Source organism: Engystomops pustulosus, chromosome 4 (assembly GCF_040894005.1).
Source record: "Engystomops pustulosus chromosome 4, aEngPut4.maternal, whole genome shotgun sequence".
Taxonomy (NCBI): Eukaryota; Metazoa; Chordata; class Amphibia; order Anura; family Leptodactylidae; genus Engystomops; species Engystomops pustulosus.
Genome location: NC_092414.1, coordinates 99,708,918 through 99,732,604, shown reverse-complemented (window position 1 = coordinate 99,732,604; position 23,687 = coordinate 99,708,918). Strand labels below are relative to the sequence as shown.

At 37.1% G+C, this 23,687-nt stretch overlaps 1 protein-coding gene and 1 long non-coding RNA gene across 20 annotated transcripts in view; one reads left to right on the top strand and one right to left on the bottom strand.

Moving 5' to 3' along the window:
* Nucleotides 1-23,687, top strand: part of NRCAM (neuronal cell adhesion molecule) — a 141,349-nt gene that overhangs the window by 53,692 nt on the left and 63,970 nt on the right. For 17 of the 19 annotated variants that reach the window (XM_072146901.1, XM_072146892.1, XM_072146900.1 and 14 more), the window contains exon 2: nt 21,727-21,918. In XM_072146901.1, the coding sequence (XP_072003002.1) occupies nt 21,831-21,918 (88 nt within the window). In that variant the 5' untranslated portion in view covers nt 21,727-21,830. Of the gene's footprint in view, nt 1-5,051; nt 5,186-21,726; nt 21,919-23,687 lie in introns of those variants that run through there. The other 2 variants (XM_072146884.1, XM_072146904.1) reach the window with 2 other exon arrangements.
* Nucleotides 59-5,056, bottom strand: LOC140126901 (uncharacterized). Its single transcript, XR_011854922.1, has 4 exons — nt 4,786-5,056; nt 2,814-3,034; nt 2,108-2,167; nt 59-403 (listed from the first exon to the last, which is right to left on the bottom strand). It is a non-coding gene; the product is annotated as an uncharacterized lncRNA (long non-coding RNA).

Genomic DNA, 23,687 nt, shown 5'->3' with positions numbered 1-23,687 from the left:
TACTGTAAAAATAATTTGAAACAGACTTTTCTTTAGAATCAGAATTCCTGTATTTTTATAGAACTGTCCTATAAATCTCTTTTGTAACTGTTTTATTATGTCTGCTTGACACATTTTACTTTTTATGACTTTGGCTTTTGATGTCCGTTACATAGGGAGACACTATTTTGTTGTTCGTCTTCAGCAGTCTTGTAGAAATCCTGAGCTTTGTTGGCAGCAGTTCTCAGTAGGAGGCCAGGAAGAAATAAGTCTTCAGGAAAATTTAGCGTTTATTAGGTCAAGTGCTGTAAGGAATCACTGTGCAGAATTAATTCTGATTCGACTTGGTCAATCAAATTGTATAATCAGAATTGTTTCTCTTTCCATGATCGTACCATCTCTTAGGTACACACAGAACCACAACCTACAAAGGAAGCATACTTACTGCACAAGCTGTGGAAGACTGTGTACCATACTTTCTCTAGCAAATCCAGAATAATTATCATGCACTGATCATACAGTAGCATGTGTCACCTGTGTCACTATCCTATCAGCAGTTAAAAGGTGACCTCTACACTGATCTTCAACACTCTTAGGCCAGGGACACACTTAGCGTGTCACTTAAAAAATAAAAAAAGTAAGTTTTCTGAAAAGGGCAGAAACATATTTTATATATATTTATAACACAAATTTACAAAATCTATCATCATTATAATAAGTAGCAAAAACATCAATTTTAGGAAATGCAGGTATTTCATGGAACACCCCTAACTAATGAAATAAAAGCATAACCATGTCCCAAAAAGATGAATTTTGAAATGCATAGATGGTAAAACTAAAAAGTTGATGTAGCCTCAACACCCAAAATAGATATGTCCTTGAAGGAAATCTGACAGCAGAAACTGACCTAATTAACTAGTTTTTTGTGAAGCAGCTTATGTTTCATTCATGGCCTTACACGTCGGATTCATCCACACAATGGGGCACATTTACTAAGAACAGTGCAAACTATATGCAGTTTGCCTGTGTAATGTGCAGGGGGCGCCAGATTCAGCATTTCTGGTGCCCGCCGCTCTTCATGAACCAAGTACAAAGCTTGTTTTTGGTGCACCTTTAAGATGGGCCGTCAGACTTAAATGTGCACGGTACGACTGAGCACTGGAATGCCCCCTAATTTTTGTTGCATGAAGACTAGTGCAGCTGCACCACAAAAGGGTCGCATGCAGCACAAGTGTGGCACAGGCACTTCTTAAATACATGTGCAAGCAGTTTGCACTAAAAAGAATGTGCAAAGTCTGACAGAAAACTGGCGCAAAGCCCTAACTAAATGTGCCCCAATATGTTTTAGTAAATTGTTACGATCACAGAGGCAGAGAGTTTATCCCTTAAGTCAAGCTTTCCCTGCTTCAGAATACTCCCTTTGCTGTAAGTAACGGCCCTGCATACAAGAACATCAGTAACAGGTTCTGCATAAGTCTGGTGCATGCTGAGGCAAGAAGAGATTGACTTCAGCTCTAAACTCTCCTGGATGATTCCAACTCTCCTGGATGATTCCAAAACTTTACCAACCTTGTCATGTTCTTTACTCATATTTACTCAAATTGCCAAAAATTTCACAAGACCCAATTTAATTACATTTTGACAAGAGAATACAGGATGCACATTTTAATGGAAAACTCCCATAATGAGTAATTTAGTTTGGTCTCAGTTGATTTTTCTATGATATTTAATTGAATATTGTTGCATGTGGTTAGTGACATCTTTCAGTCAAAATATGGAAATATAGTAGCTGTGACAAGTAGCTATCTAAATTTCATTTTATTTTTAGTTTCCCAAAACACCATGAGTGATTGACATTGTCAAGAGATCCAGGTCACTCTGCAGAGTCGTTTACCCGAGGGAAGGTTCAGAGAATAGAAATACAGTCTTATAAATTGTTGATGCTAGTGAATTTTACTCTTGTTTTTCATGGGAATGGGTTTTCTTTCTCTCTTAGATTCTAGGTGACTATCGTCTTATACTACTCATACAGTAAAACTAGAAAGACAAACATTGACTAGCACCCTGTTGAGGTAGTATCCTGATCTGAGTGTCTTTACCAACACAACTCAACATTTAGCACACTTACCCTATGGACAAATAGGTGTAAGCTCTCGATGTTGACAGGGGGCATGGACCTAGAGATGTTCTTATATCCAAATCGTGTATGTGAAAAAATTAGAAAACAACTTTAATTTGTTATTTATAATTTGGTTCTTATTTACAACTTAACTCCAGAACTGCCACAGAACTTGCTTTTTACTAAGCTAACATAACTCCCTGCTTGATACATATCACTATTAGTGATAAACTGACCTGAACTATAAAGTTCCCAAATATCAAACCCCTCCCTGTTAACGCCTGCGATCAGGATGGCAGCCTTGCAGGCGTTAAGTATTTAAATGGCACTGGCAAAGTCATCATCTGCATTTAAACTGCTGTGGCGATGCACACTAGCACCTACCTGCTGTCAGTGCATTATATCATCAGGAGAGACCACCCCCCAGAATCGGGGTGTGCAGCGGCTACAGTAATCTAAATGCTGCTGGCAACTTTGCCAGCAGAGTTTACAGAATTAACATTGCAGGTGTTACTGGTTGGGGTACCAAACCCAGACCAAAAAAGGTTTCTAACATTTTAATTGGTCAACTCATCACTAATCTTACAGTATTTCTATAATCTATCCACTAGTTGAAAATTTTACCCCAAACTAGTTGCCTACCCTACCTTATTTTATCTTCCAGATCACTATTTCAGTTAAGACCAATGTTTTTCACACTGGTCTTTATACTTACTTAGCCCAGTTTAGTGTGCTCATAATACATGGCAAGTTGCAGGCATCATCATAAATTAGTTGCTTGGCCTCTCTACCACTATCTGCAGTAAGCTTTCAGGCCAGAATCCAGGACTTGAGGTCAGAAGGAGTAACATTTGATTGACAGCTAAAGAAAAAAAGTTGACGGAGGAATTTGCTGTTCCTATTATTGCTTCAATTGATCCTAGTTTTACTGTTGACCTGGGATGAGAAACATACATTAACATAAATGTTGCAGCATGTATAAGTATCTTGTAACTAATTTATTAGAAATTAGTATAGAAAGGAGGAAGTACACCATTTTTATTCTGCTGATAAGTATTTTAAAAAAATGCATCAGCAACAGAACATACATCAGTGTCAGTTATATGTAAGAGATCCATTTCCTACCCATTAGATTTTCACCATGAACTGAAGATCCTGGAAACATGTATCTCCCCCACCCTGTCTATTATTCCTTCAAAGAGGGGGAGGGGGGAATTCAGCTGTAGAGTCAAAATCCAGTTAAAAACTATACGCTTTTATTCTTGTTTTTTCCATAAAAACACAAAATCAGTACTAGATCATAATAGGGGCCCCATGGCCACTCAAACCACCAATAAAATTACTGAGAAGTACCTTCATCCGTGAAATCCTCGCCCATCTGTTCCTGCTCTCAATACAGATGTTCACAGGAGCCATTTCAGGACCCTTGAAGTTCTTCAACGGTCCTGAAACCGCACATTTAAAGTAGGCAAAGGGGGCAGATCCTCCATTCCCCTTGAAGCTTGATTCTAGTACCATATTTAGGAAGTAAATTCCAGATTTATGGGGGCTATAAAGCTAATTCAGTCTAGGCCTATGGCTGTTTTAATCCACTCAACGACACAAATTCAGCCTACGCGTTTCAGAAATGATTTCCTGAAATGGCTCTTGTGTATTGAGAGCAGGAACAGAAGTTTCATGGGTGAAGGTCCATCTTAGTATAAAATGTGGTGGGTGGTTTGGGTGGCCATGGGCCCCCATAGACGGCTTGGGTCCGGGTTATTACCCAAACTGCCTGTATTATAACTACTGATTCTTAGTTATATATGGACTTGAGCACTGTAATACTGCATGATTTGTGAAAATATTTACATTCAAGACCATGCATATGTCTTTGAATTATGGAATATTTTATCTGTTACATGTGAAAAAAAAAGATATACATTGTAACCCCAGTCAAAATTTTTTTGGTCTCTGTGGCAATTGAATTTTATAAATGTTGGGTTGTCATAATAACGAGGATAAACACTAAAGCTTCATTACAGACACCTGTGATAACTGTTATAACTGTTTATTCTAGCCTAGGACTAAAGTACAGTAAATTACCAAAATCCAGAGGTCCGTTTGTAACTAGGGGTCGTATGTAAGTCTGGTGTTCTTAAGTAGGGGACCACCTGTACAGGCGGTCCCCGGGTAACATACAGAATAGGTTCTGTAAGTTTGTTCTTAAGTTGAATTTGTATGTAAGTCAGAACTGTATATTTTTTAATTGTAAATCCAGACAAATTTTTTTTGGTCTCTGTGACAATTGAATTTTTAAAATGTTGTAGACTTGGGCTAAAGTACAGTAAATTACTAACATCCAGAGGTCAGTTTGTAACTAGGAGTTGTCTGTATGTCAGGTGTTTTGAAGTAGGGGACCGCCTATAAATATATACATAAAAAGCTTCACTAGATGTTTTAATTTTAATGTGTTTAAAAAAAAAAAAAAGCTTCACTAGATGTTTTAATTTTAATGTGTTTAAAAAAAAAAAAAACAGTATATAACTATATATACTAAATATATTCCAAACATTTACGAATATCGTTACATTAGAATATTGAACATGAAATGGTTACACTAAGGTGAAGTAACACTGGAATTTCTTCCACAATATCTTAATGCACTGTGTTTCTTTTACCCACATTACCCTGTGAGCACATATTACCTGTTACAGATTGTACATGTATTTCAATCCATCCTATCTTTTGGATTAAGTAGCTCCTTATTCCAAGTTGGGATTGTGCCAGTGAATAGTTTTAAGGTTAGGGCTGCATATAATGTATTTGTGAATATGTGGAGCTGATCCATTGTTTTGACACAGACAGAGAGTGGACGTTAAAGCTCTTTTGTATTGTCATGAAACCTCTGCTGGTCCCTGAGAGAAGCCTGGGAGGTCCACATGGCTGGTGATTGGCGGATAGTCTCCTCTCTGAATGTCATCATACACACCCTCTGGTAACAGCAGGGATCAGCAGCACACTTGTCAGCAGGATTACGGGAGAGTACCATGCCATCAGTGTTCTGGCTCTCGCAGTCTCCAGAGGGGATTCAGTATCTATTACATGGTAATTACCAACCCTAGACTTTCTGTAATCACATGGCTGTAAAGTAAGGTACCGGGGCATAGATGTGTTTCTGGAACTTTTTGCTTTGATTGGTAGATTTTATTGGTCATTGCACATTTGCTGATTTGTATTGTAATACGTGACATGTTGACATGTAGGATTCAGTTTATCTCCAGCGGTATTTGAGGAGTTGGTGTGTATTTGTTTTGGATGTAACAGGTTGTGTGCACAGAAGTGTTAGGAATCCTCTGGTGTAGCTAACCCCCAGCAGCAGCAGCTTGCTCATTTTTTATCCGCCTTTCTATTTGCACACATTTGTATGTAGCCTTTGCAGCTTGCTCTTAATTGTAGATTTCGTTCTTTTGCTTAGAAAGTCCTTCAAAGAAAAACAAAGAGAATAGGATGTTGCCTTTCAGAGTTCCAGTAGCAGAATTCTCTAGTATCATCCATCACGCTGCTAAGACACCAGGAGGAGACTGTAGTCAGTAGCTTTTTATTCTGGCCTCACTTCTATTCTAAATGCCTGCCTTTATCTGTAGGCGTTTTATGACCTTCCTTTTAAGTAAAATACTAGATGGGTGTACAGTCTTTTTCTGCAGATTTCTCTCTCTTCCCACTAAGTTATGTTGCTCACTTAGAAATGATAGTGAAATATAGAAGTATTTCTGCAGATCAAGGCACATGGATTCTTGTTTAGTAGAGAACTTCTATTGCTGGCCTGTCACTGTTCTTTGTGTTTTTATTGGAAAGCAGTACCCACTGTTCTCATGTTCATGTCCATATTTATTATTCAGGGGATTTAAAGGAAGTGAGAAATTGACCTTTTCAGTAAATTTTTTTTTTGTAATTTTTTTTAAGAAAAATATGTATCTGCATAAGGATTTCTATTTTCATCAGCTGTTTGGATGACAATTAGGAGAGACAAGCTTTTGCTGTTATGTGACTGCACCTGCCTTGGAAAGACTCTGTTCCTTGACATTAAGGAAAGAATGAGGAAAGCATTGTCACGTGTGTCCCGGCCACTGCCAAGGAAAGGATGATCTTGAAGTCATAAGAAGTACAAAATTAGAGAAAATAAGAATAATTTTCTATTAATGACACAAAACAACAGATGTTGTAAAACCGTTTGAGTGAAAATAAAGAGGGTTGTTAGCTACATCCAGGTCTTTATATGGTTCTAAGGTCGTTGTGTGGGTTGAAAGGTCCTACTAATATTTTACTACTGGCTCGTAATAATGATTGTTGTTTATGGTGATTTATCTAAAAATGAGATTATTAAATACATGGTTGCTAGTTTCATACATGTTTTAGGTATTTTTTCGCAATGCAATTTATGCTGGAAAAATATAATTGTAGAATGCGGCATTTATGTTCAGGATTACAACATTACAACTATTGTTAGTATGCTAATTTAATTAAATATTTAACTGAGAAAGAACAAGGTGTGAGTATGTGATAAGAACTTTAAGCTTTGGTATTTCAGTTCTTCAATGTCCTTCTTTGATGAGACAAGTAAAGGTGAGACAAAGGCGCACACAAAGAGATGCCAGTGCAGGGCACAGAACCCTCTTGTAAGGTGTTCTATGGAGATGTGAAAATGAAAATTAATGATCTCCCAATGAGCTTGCATTCCCTCAGGCAGACAAAAAAACTCATTGCTGCAACCAAAGGGTTAGACATCTGCTAACTTCTGGGGCCCATAATTTAAATATAAAGTGCATTTGCCTAGCTGAGGGCCTCATTAGTCTTTTTCATAGGGTATAAGACTAATACAGGTTATACAATGTGAAAGGTATATTTTAAGCTTCTTTGATTGTTTTTTGTGCATAAACACTATTTGAAGGAACAGGGTTTTTCTGTTTTCTTATTTGATTATGACAAGTCATTTTACACCCTGGGAAGCCTGGTTTAAGTAACCTTTATGGCTAATTAGTCTCAACACAACCAATGTTTTTTAGGCTGAGCACACGTTGCCGGGCAAGGGATACAGTTTTCAGGTTGTATTATCACTGTGATGCATCATTTGGGCACATCATAAGATGTATTTCCAAGCATGAAAATGTAAACAGTTGGATAGCAAGATTGTGAATTTCATAGTGTCACTTTTACTGCTTGTCAACCCAATAAGGCCAGTGCAAAGAGAAAAGAATTCTAGCAGGGTCATAGTGTCCTGCAGCTCCATATTCTGCTGAAAGGAGCACTAAAATACCCATGCTTGGTGTGAGCACAGTGTGCTCCTGGGATCAAAAGCCAGAGATGTCATGGTGGATATTTATATGGCTAAATCAGGAGAGAACAGGTGCCCAGGAGACAAGAACAGTCTAATTCCACAGTCTAAGTGAAGACTTTTGCAACTTTTTTAGAAAGGTTCTTGCCGCCAAGTGTTTTGATTTTTTGCATGTTTTCAAATGAATCTTTTAACAAAAAATAATATTACGAAGAGATACCGAGATACTGAGCACATGTTGCGTTTTCTGAGCTTTTTCTGAAAAAGAATACAATTCATCCATTTTTTGATCCAAAGTTTTGATTCAGTGGAGAATTCTTTCAAAAATATATAATCTACTAGTATTCTTTCACATAGGTTGTCATACCTCATTAAAGCTTTTATACAACCTGTTTACCATTTGTACAGATCTATTTGCTTATAAAGTGCAATTTAAATTGGTTCTGGTCCTTTTTCTTCGTAGTTAGATTGTTCTGGTAACATATCTATGTAGTAATCTTGGCTTTGGTAGAGTATCTACACTATGTAGTAAGCTTTGTTCTGGTATTATATCTATTTGGTAAGATAGGTTCTGGTCCTTTTTCTATGTAGTAAGTTTGGCTCTGGTAACTTATCTATGTAGGATTCTTTGTTCTAGTATCTTATCTATGTAAGATACTAGGTTCTAGTACTGTCCACATGTTGTACATTTAATTATGTTGTCATTTCTATGACACAAGTTGTTATTTTACCCTTTTTTGTGCTAAACGGCAGATGAATTAAAAACTCTAGATCAATAGGGAGACCACAATCTCTTTAAAGACAGGGAACTGTGATAGTTTTAAGTGTGTGTTTGCATTGTGGGGTAGTAGTTTTAAGATGGGAAACTTATGTGTGGCAAAGGTTGCCATGTAGTGATGGAGTAACGGAGTAACAGGCTGTGTCATGTTGTTGCAAAGGCCAAAGATTGGCTGTAATGACCACATGGATGGTTTTAGTTTCAGAAATAGAAACCAGTAGGGGATCAGAGCACCAGAACTGGAATGATGGGGGAAAACCAGCTGGTTAATACTGTTGTTTTATTTTAGACGATTCCCTGCTATTTAAGGGAACCAACCACTTTACAAAGACATTTAAAAGCCAAAAATACCTCGCAACAGCTCCGGGTGAGCTGATGCCGTAGAATATCTTCATTATTTGCATAAAGCGCTGTAGTCCGTGTAAAACAGTTTTAAGTGTTATATTCAAACCCCCCTTTGGCGCGACCGTGCGTGCGCCCTTATTGCAAGGTACAGGAGAGCCGGTGAAGTCACCAAGCTCTCAGGCACACTTGCGCCTGCGCAACTTCAACTTTGGTTATATAGTGGTTCGCCAAAGGGGGGTTTGAATGTAACTCTGTTTTACACGGACTACAGCGCTTTATGCAAATAGTGAACATATGCTCCAGCATCAGCTCACCCAGAGCTGTTGCAAGGTATTTTTGGCTTATAAATGTCATTGTAATGTGGTAGGTTTCCTTTAAGTATTCTTTTTTTTCCAAAAAAATCCTTGAAAATGGAAAAGGAAAAACAAAAGGTTACTTAATCGTAGGGGATAGTCTACAATTATGCAAGGGTATTGATCAACTGTTTTCCTGACAGCTTTCCAGTGCCAGTGCTCTGGTCCCCTACTCACTCTGCGTTTGAAACTATGAAGTCAGTGTCCATCCATGTGGACACTACGGCCAAATCCTTGGCCTCAGCAATCAGATGACACAACCTGTTACTTTATCACTGCAGTGTGACTTTTGCTGCATCAATTACATGACTTACTAACTACTGCAATTATATATACCTGTTTTATGGGCATTTTCCACTTGGATGAAAAGTAGTTGTGATGTGGTACTTAGGGAATGTGCAGTAAAATTTACACTAGAAACTGGGGTTAAATGTAGCTCATATGTATGTCATTTCATAGCAAGCATAGATATCTAGTGCATAGAAAGCCACAGATGTACCTCACTTATTAATTCCTGTAATAAATCAGAACATTTCACTCCAGTGCACAATAGATCAAGACATGGCATAGAAAGGGGAGGTCTTGATAAATTACTCCCTTAATCTCTTTTACCTGAATATTTCGTGCATTAGAAAATGAGAAATTACAGAGATGTTGGTTAGTTCTGAATCTGGAGAGAGTGTTAAGAGTGTAAGAGATATTATTTGTCTCATTGGGAATAGAACGTGAGAGCTAGGGTCATGAAAATATGGAAAGGAGATGAGGAACAGAAGAGGTGTGGTGTTTAGGGGTAGGGGTGGGTATTGCATATGTATCAGTTCATATGTACATTTTTGTTGTCAATTAAATGTCCCCCAATTAAAAAAGAACAAAATACTATTGATTTGATAATTTATATATATAAATCTGTTTCAAAATGCACATAAATGGTAAAATGTACAGATGCAACCATCCTCATGAAAAAGCCTGACCATTACAAATATGGTAAAAATATACTTTCAAATTTCCAGTAGCTGTATAGTTTCATCAGTTGCTCCTCAGAATAGACACATAGCAGATATCCAGCTGCATTACTTTATAGCTATCGCTTATCCATACACAGGCTTGTGGAGGAAAGGTTACATTCAGAGACCTTGAGCACAGTGCAAGACACAGCGAAAACCCCTTTGAAGGTGAGATATCAATCAGCTTCAGTGATGTGGGAGGATACACTGTCTTTATAGCTACTTTGTTTGGCTTTATACTGAAATATGAACAACATACTGTGTCTTTAGAAGGAACTGAAAGCTAAAATGATTGATAACTTGATGTTTTTGGATAATACAGTACTCATTCATGTTGTTTTTTTGTATTCACAATAATGTGCTTCACTTAGTTTGCTGTTGTAGTGAAGGAGGATCTATAGATGCTTTTTCGTACTGTATGCAGGTTTTGTATGAACGTACCCTGATCTAATTGTTAAATACGTAATGCTGAGGATCAGCTCTATGGTTTCCATGGCAGGTGTACTGATAGACAGACAGTATGATCTGCATTGCCTTTTGTTGTCCTAGTGATAAAATAGTGTCTGCAGAAGAAGATACAAGACGCTCTTCAGGGACAGTGAAAAGAAAAAAAAGATAAGAAATTGAAGATAAACTACAAAAAACTCTAGAACAAATAGTGACTTTTGTATGAGACATTTCTTTTTCTACATTATAGTGCGCGTCAATGGTTATCTTCTCTCTCTTTTTTTTCTTTTGTTATTTCTTATCCTTAAACTTGGAATACTTTACAAACTGACACACAATCTGCAAGTGCTGATAGAAATCGTATTTCTTCTTAGAAGATCAAGAATTGAAATTCCTTAACCCCAGTAGAATTTCAGAGTTGACCCAGAAACCAACACGGACCAGAAAATCTTTGTTGAAATCAGATCAGTCTGGTTAAAACCTTTTTTTTTATATTTTTTAAAGTTTAAGATATTAGTAAACATTCAGACTTTAGACCTAACTGACTGATACAGATCCTTTACAAAATGTGGAACACAGAGTAGAGTTTCTATACCCAAAGAAAAGATACACCAACACCTGTCTTGAGATATAGTGAGTGCCTGCTGAATAGGGTCTCTTGAGGTTACATGGGACCTCAGAATGCCTACTGCATGGCCTGCTGTTTTGGGTCTCTTAAAGTGAAATGGGCTCATAGGGTGCCTACTTCCTGGGCTGCTGAACTGGGTTTTTTGTAACTTTATTCTTTATTCAGCTGAATCAGACAGCACAGGAACACAATGGGACACATGTCCATCTTTGTTCATCTGTTTTGTGGGACTTTTCTTGGCTTTTCTGCTGGTGTGATGTATCTTAGCAGTTTTTCCTTATTGATACATGTGCCATTTGGCCTTTAGTGGATTTTGCTACTTTTTTAAAATGTTGCAAAAAGTCTCCAAAAGTCGCAATCAGTTCCAAGCTATTCTCTATGTCTGGTCAGAGGTAGCCTCAGATTTGCACCAAAATTTTCAACTTTTTTGTAACTTTTTTAAGCAGTCACAACTCTCACATCTGGATTCAGGTGATAACTCAGGGAACACTGCTGAAAACTAGACAATGGTGAACTTTGAAAGGAGACTGTAAATGAGCACAAGCACTATAAAAAGTTTCAAGAAATAAAGAAAAAGGTAAGCCAAAAGTTTGATACATGTGTCCCAACGAGCTGGATTTATTAAAGGAAATCTACCACTTTGAGAATGAGTATTTAAACTAAGCGTAGCTTGTTGTAGCTGCCTACACGCGATGCAGGATCTTGTGTTGATTATTCATAAAAACCTTGTCCTTTCTGCTAAAAAAAAGCACCAGGCGCTCCTGTGCATGTTGCACAGGACATTCTGTCGGCTTCTGATTATGCACGACTCTCCTTAATATGAGGGATCAGCATTGCAGAGAAAAGAGCACTCAGCGATACTGATTTGTTAAGTACCACTTCTATATTGTAAGTTATATTAGATAGCTATACAATGTTGTATTGGCTAGCTGTAAAATTTGCCTTATAAGCTAAAAATCAGATTCCTTGTGACAGGTTCACTTTAAAGAAAACCTGTCACTCTAAAAAACGCACTAGGAGCTGCTTACTTATTTTTGTTAAACTGCTAGCTTTATTGGAACTCTCCGATAAAGCTAGCAGACACTGCAGCACCGTAGCCTCAGAACGCTGGCCCGAGCTTACAGCGCTCCAGCGTATTAATGAGGGGGCGGTCCGATAAAGCTAGCAGTTTAATACTGCTAAAAATGGGGTAGGGCTAGGAGCTGCTTACTTTAGTATGTTGCTCCTAGTGCATTTTGTTCGGGTGACAGGCCCTCTTTAAGTGTGAAGGCTCTAAGTGTAGTGTCTGTAGTGCTATATTAAGTAATTATGGGCATCATTGGCAGGTTGTTTTTGGGACAGGTGGACTGTAACTTGTCTATTTCCTTCTTCTGCCGCTGCTGCACATTGAAGAAATTAGTCATATTTTACTGCCATGTACTAAACCAATTCAGTGAAATAAGGAAAAACGAAATAAAAGAACAACATTAGCCCTTCTACAGTATGCTGAGTAATACTGTAGTAGCATACCTGTTGCATACTGTAGGAAATGAAGTATAGGTAATACAAAAAAAAAGACAATAAATGGGGCACATTTGATGGTTCACAAAGTTTTCTTAACAGCTAAATGGTCTTGTGTTAACAACAATGGCAAGTTATTTCTGGATGACAGAGCAGGTAAGTTGCTGATTCCTGAGAGCAGTGAGTTAATCAGTCGTTGTACTGGAATTGCTAATGAGCGATGCCACTAATACAGGCATTCCATTGTATTGCAGATTTTTTAAAGACAGGCTTGACAAAGAAGGGTGTGAAAATGGTCATTGCAAGAATGAAGTCCACAACTTCCCAGAGTTGCCCTTTCAGACAAAAATCTAATACTATTATTGCACTTACTCTACCCACACAATGCTCTCATGGAGAGTGTAGATGGCTCAACTTCCTAAACCCTGTGTGATTGCTTAATAAGAGATGCTACTCTACTACCTCTATGTTTAACCCTCTTTAGTTTATGCATCATATATACAGATTGCACAATTAATTCAGATACTAAACCCCCCCAAATTGATCAAACCATATAGAGTATAATTTGAATCAGACCTTAAAAAAATTCAGACTTCAGATCCCAAGTTTCTTTTATATTACATGCCAGTTCTGCAGCTGAGCTTTATTCAAATAGCTTGGTCTGGAGATTGGTTTATGTCATTTCAGTGGATGTGAACAGGTTCAACAGTTAAAAGGAGCTTACCAAATAGGAAATGATGAAAGCTGATGATGTACCATGAAATGGCATAGCAATCAAAGCATAGTCATACTTAATGTGTTGGCTTTCACTGTGTTATAGTGTAAACAAATCCATTTGATCAAATTGGGTTTAATCAAAACACAAATGAATGATGACTGTGACAGTTAGCTTACAGGATGCTTAGCGACAATGATGGCTATGTTTGAAGTGACAAAAATGCATAAACCAATAGTTCAGATGATAATAGTAAACTTTGTAATATACTTAATTAAATACAGGCAGTCCTCAGGTTAAGTTTGTTCTTGGAGGTTTGTTCTTAAGTTAAATTTGTATGCAAGTCAGAACTGTATATTTTATAATTGTAGCCCCAGACCAAAATGTTTTGGTCTCTGTGACAGTTAGATTTTAAAAATGTTGGATTCTCATAAGAACCAGGATTAACAATGAAACTTAACTGCAGACACCTTTGATAACTTTTTTAGCTGTTCAATGGAGCCTAAGGATAAAGTACAGTAAATTACCAACAACCAGAGGTCCTTTTGTAACTAGGGGTCATCTTAAGTAGGGGACCACCTGTAAATGTATTCCTGTGTCCTTTCTGTCACCCCTTCTTCCTAAATCAGCTTATTTTCCTATACTTCACTGACAGCTGGGAAATAAGGAAGCCTATAAATAATTTTCCTCTTTACAAGTAGTCCCTGTATAGTCTAATCTCGATCAAAGGAAAAATCCACCAGGTATGGAAAAAGTTAACCATTAGCCTCCTTATCTGTCTGAAGTGGACTGACCTCAGAAGGCTTTCAGCTATACCTCATAATGAAAAAAGAAGAAGTAGAAACAAGGCAAAGAGAGGCTGCTTTATTTAGAGCAAAAAATCTACCACATGGATATAGTGCTTATAAACCAAGCACACTTACATGCTGGTGTGTGCCTCCTTTAACAAGATCCACTCTTCATATTGCTTCTACTAGCATAGTTTATGAGAAAAACATTTTTTTAAATGGTGCACATAAACCTCAGAGGCTCCTGGCTATGTCACAGGAGCCCCTGCTGGCTCCTGGACACGTGAATAATTAACAGATGGTAGAGTCAAAAGGGGTTTCCATGAAGGAGCCTCTGAGGCTCATTTAAATAGTTTTAAAAGGAATTTTCCTCAGATACTAACCTATAAGAAGCAAAAAGAAGAATGGGTCCTGTTTCAGGGGGCACATGCCAGCATGTAAGTGTACTTGGTTTATAAGCACTGTACCCATGTGGTAACTTTCCATTAAAGTACATCTATCACCAGGATGAAGGATTGTTAACCAAGCACACTTACATACTGGTGTGTGCCCCCTCTGGCAGGATCCACTCTTCTTTTACCTTCTTAAAAAGGATTTTAAAATTATGCAAATGACTCCAGGTTCCATAGGTTTTAATGGAACCCCTTGGGCTCATGTGTATAATATTTAAAGCCATAAAGCCCTAATTCTTAAAAATTAAGGCAAAAGAAGCTTAAAGAAAAGTGGATTCTGCCAGAGGGGGCACACACCTACATTGTTACCTATTTAGATAAGATATTTCAATAAAAGACTACCACGTACGCTCCGCATGTCTGCTGATGAAGAAAACAATGTAATGATGGTAGTAAAACATAATCAAGACGTTCTATTAAATCTAGGTGAACCATAATCAAACAACTGTAATAGCAGAGGGAATACAATGCCCCAGTTTAAGGAGTAAAACACATTTCCCTATATCTTTATTAAATTATTCTTGTGTTTCTGGCATAGCTGTTACAGTTATTAATTAGACCATTATAAGAGTCACTAAGGTCATCCCTCACAGATTATGATAATGTATAATATCTACTGTATCACAGCACACCAGATTCCTTATCATAATTGAATATTAATCTGGCCTTGTTAAGTGAAGGTGAACCTACTGTGAATCTACTATTCTGGAGTACGTTTGTGAGCTATATATACGCCATTTCTCTGTTCCTTTAATAGAATTGCTCTTCTGATGGGCAGCTATGTTATTACTGATGTGAATGCTTTCTTCATAAGCATGTTCATTGTCCCTGCTTGTTCGTAGGGTATTACCCTGAGCACTATTAAGTCTTATTCTTGCCTATATGTGTTTTTAGGCCCTCTGATAAAATTATACATTTTTTCATTTCTGTGATATCTGTGTATCATACATGATGTCTTTAAATATTTCTGAGAGACAAACTCTACAAACAGAAAGTGATTTGATCTTGCATAATAAGAGGATGTCTGGGGACAATGAGTGGGCTAATGCCACCAGAAGGACTTTGAAGTAGAAGAAATGAATGTAAATTCCATGACCCAGACAGATTTCTCCCAAGGCACTAAGACTTTATGTTTTCTATCTAAAGCTCAATTGTACTTATCTGGAATTTTTTATTAAAGTATATAATGTTTTTCAAAGAATATAGTATTTACAACTATTTGAGCCATAAATACAATGAATTAGAAGTAATTTTGTAGCTATAATTCCTGTTATTGACAGGTGCATTGTTATATAAGACATGTTGTTTTGCTTTTTGTATAGATTTTTTTTGAATTGATTGGTACATGCATATTGCTTGTTCTAGGAAACCTATTTACTAGTGATGTCTTTTTATATTTGTTATGGTCCATTGGTGATGTAAAGCTTGAGAGCCTAAATGGGATGTTGATACTGTATGTATCAGCCTCTTAAAATATGCTGAAAGAATAGATGATTGTGCACTGCAGTTTTATCCTTAAAAACGAGAGGAAAGTATTTGTATATGTTTGTATGTGTTTATTTATAGAATGGGTTATGTAGATAGCTTTAAATTATTGACAGATAATAGGATAACAGGACTATGGACTTTATATTATGTACAAGACATTGACCCAGATAAATTGTTTGTGCCAGTTTTTTGTCCATGTGTGAATAAAAAAGTGTCTTTTGCAGCTTGAACATGTATTTGTTACGTTCGTGCACCACAACTGAGATGTGGTTGCATTTTGTCCAACACTTTTTAATAATGTACACTTAAAGGGGTGTAGTAGCACGTGTTCTTAGTTTATGCCAAGTACACCAAATAAAAATAGGTGCAAGTGTATCACATCCTAAAAACTAATTAGGTTAAGTAAGAGCGTGCAACACTATTGAATAATGGGGCACACCTTGCACAAATCAAGTGCAAAGAAAAATAATGCACAGTGCACCAGTTTTAATATATCTCTTGCAATGTCTACAACCTTTCATTCTGCTGATAATTACTAACCAATCCTCTCTATGTAACAGATGTGGAAGAGATTAATTATGCCTTTTCTGCCAGTATCCTAGTGGGGAAGGCACCTGAATCTCCCCCTCTCTATGCTAGTTGTACAAGTTGAATAACACCGGTTACATATGCGGTACTGCATTGTCTGGTCATTTACCCGCTATTAATAACCTTTACTTTGTGTATAGCCTGACTAGACTGGGGATCCTTTATTACTGTAAAAGGAATTAAGCCTATAATTTGTAGTATGTTTAATGATAGACAGAATGATAAAAGGAATAATGTTAAATGATACTGCATCCAAACAGCACATTTCCTTATCTTTGAGAAGTTCTTTATAAAAAATTAAACAGCACACCTGTAGTTATAGGAAGTTTGTCACATTGAATTATTCTGCCTTCCAGAAGAAGATTATCTGAATAGACAAATTTAGAGAAAAAAAAAGATTGAACATGCTAGAGATTTGTATCCAGGGCTCCAACAACCACTTGTAAGGTGATCTTCAAATAATTGTTACAGAAAAGGATAAGTTGGCCACCGATACCAGAAAGACAGAGCATAACAGACACAACTCCACTGCAGTTGTAACTGTACTCAACATCACCCTTTATTCAAAGCCTAGCCATATATATAGAAAACAGAAATGCTTTGCAGAGGGTGTGAAAAAGTGATAAAATACTGAAATGCTATAGGTTAGCTTGAACATACTTTGAGTACCTCCCCTTAAGCCACTTTTCCCAAAATAATATTGATGAACTCTATGTATCAACGGAAACAGGGTCTTTGTCACTAAATGTACTGTGAAGCTCCCACAAGTCAAAACATGACCTTCAGGCACTGCATTGAAAAAAAAACAGATGCAAGGACAAGCAGGCAGATTACACAGAATGGTTTCTGAATCATTAGATGGCTGACAGTGAACAAGATGGCGCCTGGAGAGAATTATGATATCTCTCACAAACATAAAGTAATACTAGCAGAGTACAGTAATGGAAATGTAAGGTATAGGTACATAGTGAAAGATAAAAATGTACTGGTGTGTTTCTTTCATCTTTTACATCCCAGCTGATGAGACATGTTTTCAGTAATAGATGTGTGATAATTTGTGGGCAGTCAGACATGGCACATTGGAAGCTTGGATCCCTTTCATCAGAAACTGGCCTTATAAACTACTACCAGTATGTTGTCTACCAGATTTACCCTTACAGATGTTTCCTTCATAGCCCAGCATGGATCTGTCACTCAGAAAAATCAACTTTGAAGTGAAATGTAAATTGGTAGTATAAAGTCAAGGAGGAGGAGAGTTTAACAGTGAAGGCAACTTATCCCTGCAACTTATCTGAACACCTCCTCCCGTGACTTACATCATGCAACAGACTGCAGGAGATCTAGTTAGTGATTTCTCTGGAATTTCATGGGGCTATATAAATAAAGATTATTATTATTATTCACTCGACTTGTGGACTGGGTGAAAAAAAAAGTCAGTGGATATGCAGAAAAACAGACCACACATTGATGATATTTGTGTGTAGTCTGTTTTTCTTCCTCCAATGATGCTGAGGAACCAGGCGTTCTGCTGTCTAATTATTGCAAACCATAATTTTTTTTTGTGGAGGCGTCCTTCCGAATGAGCCCTCACATTGTAACAAGCTGCATATTACTGTTCTTCATAAACATTGCAATTAGACAAGAGCTATACAGTTTATGCTACTTTTGAGGTTGCCAAGGATTATTTTTTTATAGGTGGCAGGGGTGATCTAAAATAACAAAATTAACCATAGGTACGATACTTTGTTTTTCTGCTCTTCTCCAGCTTGGTGACTTTCTCCTCGACCGATCTATGTTTGTACAGTTAGGATGTAGTGGTGACGCCACATTGTTGGCATGTCATTGCTGAGACCTGTCACTGGACTTAGCTGTGGTGACTGAGACCAGTATTGGGCTGCAGCAGGAGCACCTGTCCACTTGATGTGAAAGCTGCCATTCCTGTGTACAAACAAGACCAAAGGTGACAGAAGGCACTGAACTGGAACGGAAGAGGAACACAAGTATGGATCTTTTGTTATTATCAGCCCTTGACATTAGTAAAACAATAATCCTGGAGAACCCTGAAACATTTCAACTTTGTCTCTTAGTGGGATCAAAGCAGATGAAAACACAGTCACGGGGCACAGATTTAGAGGGGATGATCACATATAATGGAAAAGCAAAGAATCCAGTTAAGATTTAGCAACCCTGGAAAGCAACTTACTGATGCAAGCTTTAACTGATTTCTGTGACAAATCCCCACTTCTGAGAAATCCTGTAATACTGAAATAAACATCAGTCCCTTTCTACTACTCACTGCAACAAGTAGCGTACTGTAGTGAGTATCATATTGAAGGACAAGTCAGTTACTGTTTGCTAGATACTGCAGAACGCAGAATTATTATCAGTGCAGAAAAGAATTCTTATTTATGAGATTTTTTTAATGATAACGCTGGCGTTCCAGTTATAATAGTTTTAGTGTCCACAGGATAGAGGCTAACGTATCCGATGCTTGGGATTCCAAGTCCTGGGGCCAATAGCGATAACAAAAACAGGGGTCTAAAAATACCCAAGTGAATGAAACAGCATTCCCACAGAAATTAATAGGGTTCTGACCATCCATCTATTCCTCATCCTGTAGCATAACGTTAAGTAGGAAGATATGTGTAATTGTATTTCAGTCTAGAAGAAAGCTAGCACCTCAGCATGTCATATGGGCAGGTCTTCAATCTTAAAATTCACATAGTGAAATCATGTTTTGCTGTAATGTACATAGATGTGATATAGAAAAAAACGATTTCTAAGGTTATATATGAGGTTTTTTTTTATTTGTGCCTTTGAACATAGAATGTGCCATAATGACATCTGGAATGCACAAGACTGTCTACCGGCATTAGGACACATTTCGAGTTGTCATGATTACCAGAACATATTTTGGAATTGCATTTACCAATAAAAATATTATTTTCTTATTTAGAACTCAAAGTAAAATGGTAAAGCTTTTAGGATTCACATTAAACATTACACATATTTTTTCAAACTTTTCGCTCAGGGGCTAAAAATGCATTAGGCAGAAAGTCCAGACCTTGGGCTGCGGTTCACAAAATTAGGTCATGCAATAGATTGCTTGGCTTTACTCCTTGAAGAGATTGTGTAAGTGGATTGCAACATGAAAATGTCATTGGAGTTAAAATAAATACATGAAAAATTAGTCAATTTACTTTAAAAGATAATCACAATGTCATTTGTCTACATATGGATAACAAGGTGAATAGTTTGGGCTATTGTTCCATATATTGTTTTACTATTATAGCATCAGTACTATTATAGCATCAGTATCCCCTCTCCTCCTTATTCAAGTTTTTAGTATAGGTAATAGTATGCGGGTACAATAAGAAGTTGATTGTTAATAGCTTTGAACTATATCATCATCACATTTGTATGGTTAAAATTGTGTTTAGTTTAATGTTGAAGTGCAAGATTATGGAAGGACAAAAACTCGTGTTTTATCAAAAGAAAAAAGTCAAAAGAAGGATAAAAGATTCAAAACTTGTTTTTTTTCACATTATGACTGTAAGTTATTATGAAACAGTGCTTTATCTGAAAGACAAAGATGTTGAGTCAATCTAAAATGCAATAGATTTTTGCACACTATTGTAATTAATAAGGGCATAAAAGCTCAAGCAAATCTAATCTTCTAAAATCCCTTTTACTATCTAGAATTGTTTTCTCTGACCTCATAATTTTATTGCTTGAGATGTATTTGCTTGTGAAATATACATTGTAAACACTATTTCTATAATAATAGTACGTAGTTCCAGGAAGCCACAGATATTCGGAATTCACATTTTAGTGGAATTGTTCCATACGATAAGCCATGTCCAAAAATATCGTATAGATGGGATCCTTTTCCATGAGACATAAATGAGACATCTGGTATAAACTGAAGGTGATGAACTATGATTAGACAACCCTTCAACTTGTATGGGACTAGCAAAGGAAACAAATCAGGGCCAGCGACTTATATAAGTAACTTATTTTGGATGGCTATGCACTGATGGCTGTGAATAGTACAGAAGCTTTTACTACAAAAGCTTCCTCTACAGGCATGTTTTAAATGATTTTCTTGAGCTTTTAACTTTGTATAAAGCCAGTGTTCAATCAATCTTTCTGTCTGGCAATGGATTTCACCAATGTTATTAGGGGCTTAAACTGCACAGTCATATACAGTATGCACATTGCTTCAAGGTTACGAAAGACAGAATTAGCTGATGGTCATGTACCATTTATGATACAAGCATAGGATGTGGATTTGCATGGATGGAGATTAAGATGTGTTGTGTTACTGTATATGGAATGCACACCCTGACATCACTGATATGTTAGTTTGTGTAATCATTACATGTAATGTGTGATATGATGTCCTGTTAAACATGTGGTCCGCTTGTGCAGTCAGTTTAGAATTAGCAAGCAGGTGGAAGTGAATGTAGGCTTGGAGAGACAATGCGGCCATGGCTGAGTTCACATCTTTGCCACACTTTTGTCAGTGATCTTAGGCGGGTTCTGACATGGCTTCAGAAATCAACGTAGCCTAAAAGATTGCAATATCAGGACACTTAGCATATCTTTTTGCTTATATGGTTCTCTTCTTCCACGACATGGTCTAGCCAAGAAGTAGCATTTTCATTAGAAAAGCTTGTATATAATTTCCCTAATGGCAACAAACTATTAACTTTATTCTTCATTGTCGTGTAATGTCATTGAGCACCATATTCATGATGTAATGTACTTAATATACGGTAGTAGGGGGTTACTTTTGGAAATATCCATTAAAATTTTCAAAAAGTGAGTGAAATTATGGATTGCTGTTCAGGTAGTCTTTCCAGGTTTACAGCATCAGCATCTTTCTTTTTCTCATGTCCACATTTGAGACAGCTGCCTGGTAATGGACAAAGTGAAAGATCAATGTCCGGACCTATAAGTACTGAATGCTTGCATTCCCGTAAAAAGACTGTAATGCCAAGACATGCACTTTCCTTAAGGAAAATCCTAATCATAGGATTCCTCATTGTATATGCAGCATTCTCACAGTACAAATATCATATAAAATAATTTATATAGGGCTTGAGTCTTCATCATTTTTTTGGATTTCGCATTTAGCTTCTGAGATTTTGGTTTTGTGTCCTCTGAGGATGTAGTCAATGTGTTCCATATAATTAAATATGAATGTGTTTCTTTTTCTGTTTCAGCTTCTATCTTCATGAGACTTGGACTCATATTGTGAAGGAATCTGTTGTGCTAAGAAGAAAGGCTTCTGTCTCTCAGTAGGAGTAGATTAAGGCAGCTTAAAATAATGCAGAGAAAAAGATTATTCCCGAGCAGAGCTTCTCTGGTACTTGTCTTATGCCAAGTAATTACAGCACTGGAGGTGCCACTTGACCGTAAGTATCAGCCTCTTTTTACAGTTGGATATATTGCATAAAATGTGTGTCTTGGACTTCAATTAGTAGCACCTAAAATCCTTACTAGTTAAGTATTGTACAACCTGGTGTGCAGCCATGAGAACTCTTGAAGCATGAATATTTCCATATTCCATATTTATTCCCAGAACTATATAAAAAATGCATTATTGTTACTTGCACAGATAACATGATTGTGTCTTCTTTTAAGTAAATGCTTCCCTGTTTAGTACGGTCCATTACCTATTTGTAGTCTGGTCCGCAGGATGTCATTGATGTCCATTAAAAGGTTGCAGTTAATAGCGTTGCATAGTAAATAAGCACATGCAAAGTCCATTTGGCAATATTATTCAGTGAATGATCAGATGGATGGGTCTTGCCTCATGCCCTTCTGTCAGTAGCCATACTGAGTACCAAAGTGCAGCACATCTCAGAGAAGGACTTTGCTTGTAAATATGTAATAACTATAAATGAAGAAGAAGAATAGTACAAATAGTGGGTTAATAGTACAATTTATAATACACCCAATGTGATAGTTGAAGGGTTATAAACGTAGAAGCTGCAAATAGACCTTCTGAGAGCACTCGTTACTTTATATATAGAAAGGCTACATTCAACCGTTCTTACCAACACTTATATCTCAAACCTCATTTTGCCAAGAACAGACCAGAAATGTTCCTTTTTTTTAATGAAGCTTAGCATAAGTCAGCCTTAGGTCTTCCGATATCTTCCATTGAACACCAGTTTTCTTTCACGCAGGGCATAAATAAGACATAAAATTGCACTTTAGGCACCAGCTCCCCACTTTATAAAGAAGTAGGCAGTGTTGGATTGGGTAACAAGGTGGGCAGGTTATAGTTGAAGTCAGGGCAGCCATCAGGGGAGGGTTTATTGTGACTGTGTTTAGAGGGAACCAAGGAGGAGAAGAGGCCCTTAGTCACAGAAAACCCTCCTCCCTTTCCAGGTGCAGGGAACTCACTGTTTGCATAGGACGGATGATCATTCTGTGGGGGGGGCCCACTAAATTTACCAGTCACGGGCCCCAAAGTGGCGGTCCTGGTTGGAGTCACCAGTCCTTAGCGAGTGATGCACCATAATTATTCCGAGGTTGGAAGTAATAAATCTGGTGTGTGTGACACTGGTGAAACCAAAAATTAGTCCAGAGGACAAAGCACTGTTTTTAATACTTGCCCAAAATGAAGATAATACTAAACTGGTAGCATTGGTGCCCACTGATCATATGTTCTATTGATAAGATTCTATGTTTCAATATTGAAAATATTGTGTCTACCTGACCCCTGTACAGATGTATTAGGAATTTTTTTGTACAGAATTATAGGTCTTTTTATGTTAGAAGGTGAATAGTTGATTCAATATACGCATTCAGTAAAAATGTGTTTTACTGATACTAACAGTCAATTTTCCTCATTTCTGTTTACTTTTACTGATTCTGATACTCTTGGGAAAAAAGTACAAGATAAATGTAAGTTTTTGCGCTATGAAATTATTTATGCAGCATGTTGAGTACGGAAGCTTGTTTTGCTGCTTTTAGTGCATTTCCAATTGGACTTGTGTTTGCTGTGGTCATTCACTATTTATGTTCTTTTCCCCTTTTGTTTTACTTTATCTTGTGTTGAATTGTTGTTTTGTTAATTATTACTGTTGTTTTAATTTGTAATTTCCCTTCAAGTGAAACTTATTTACCCTCTATAACCTAGATGACTGACCTGTTAGGAGCATACAGGCTACCA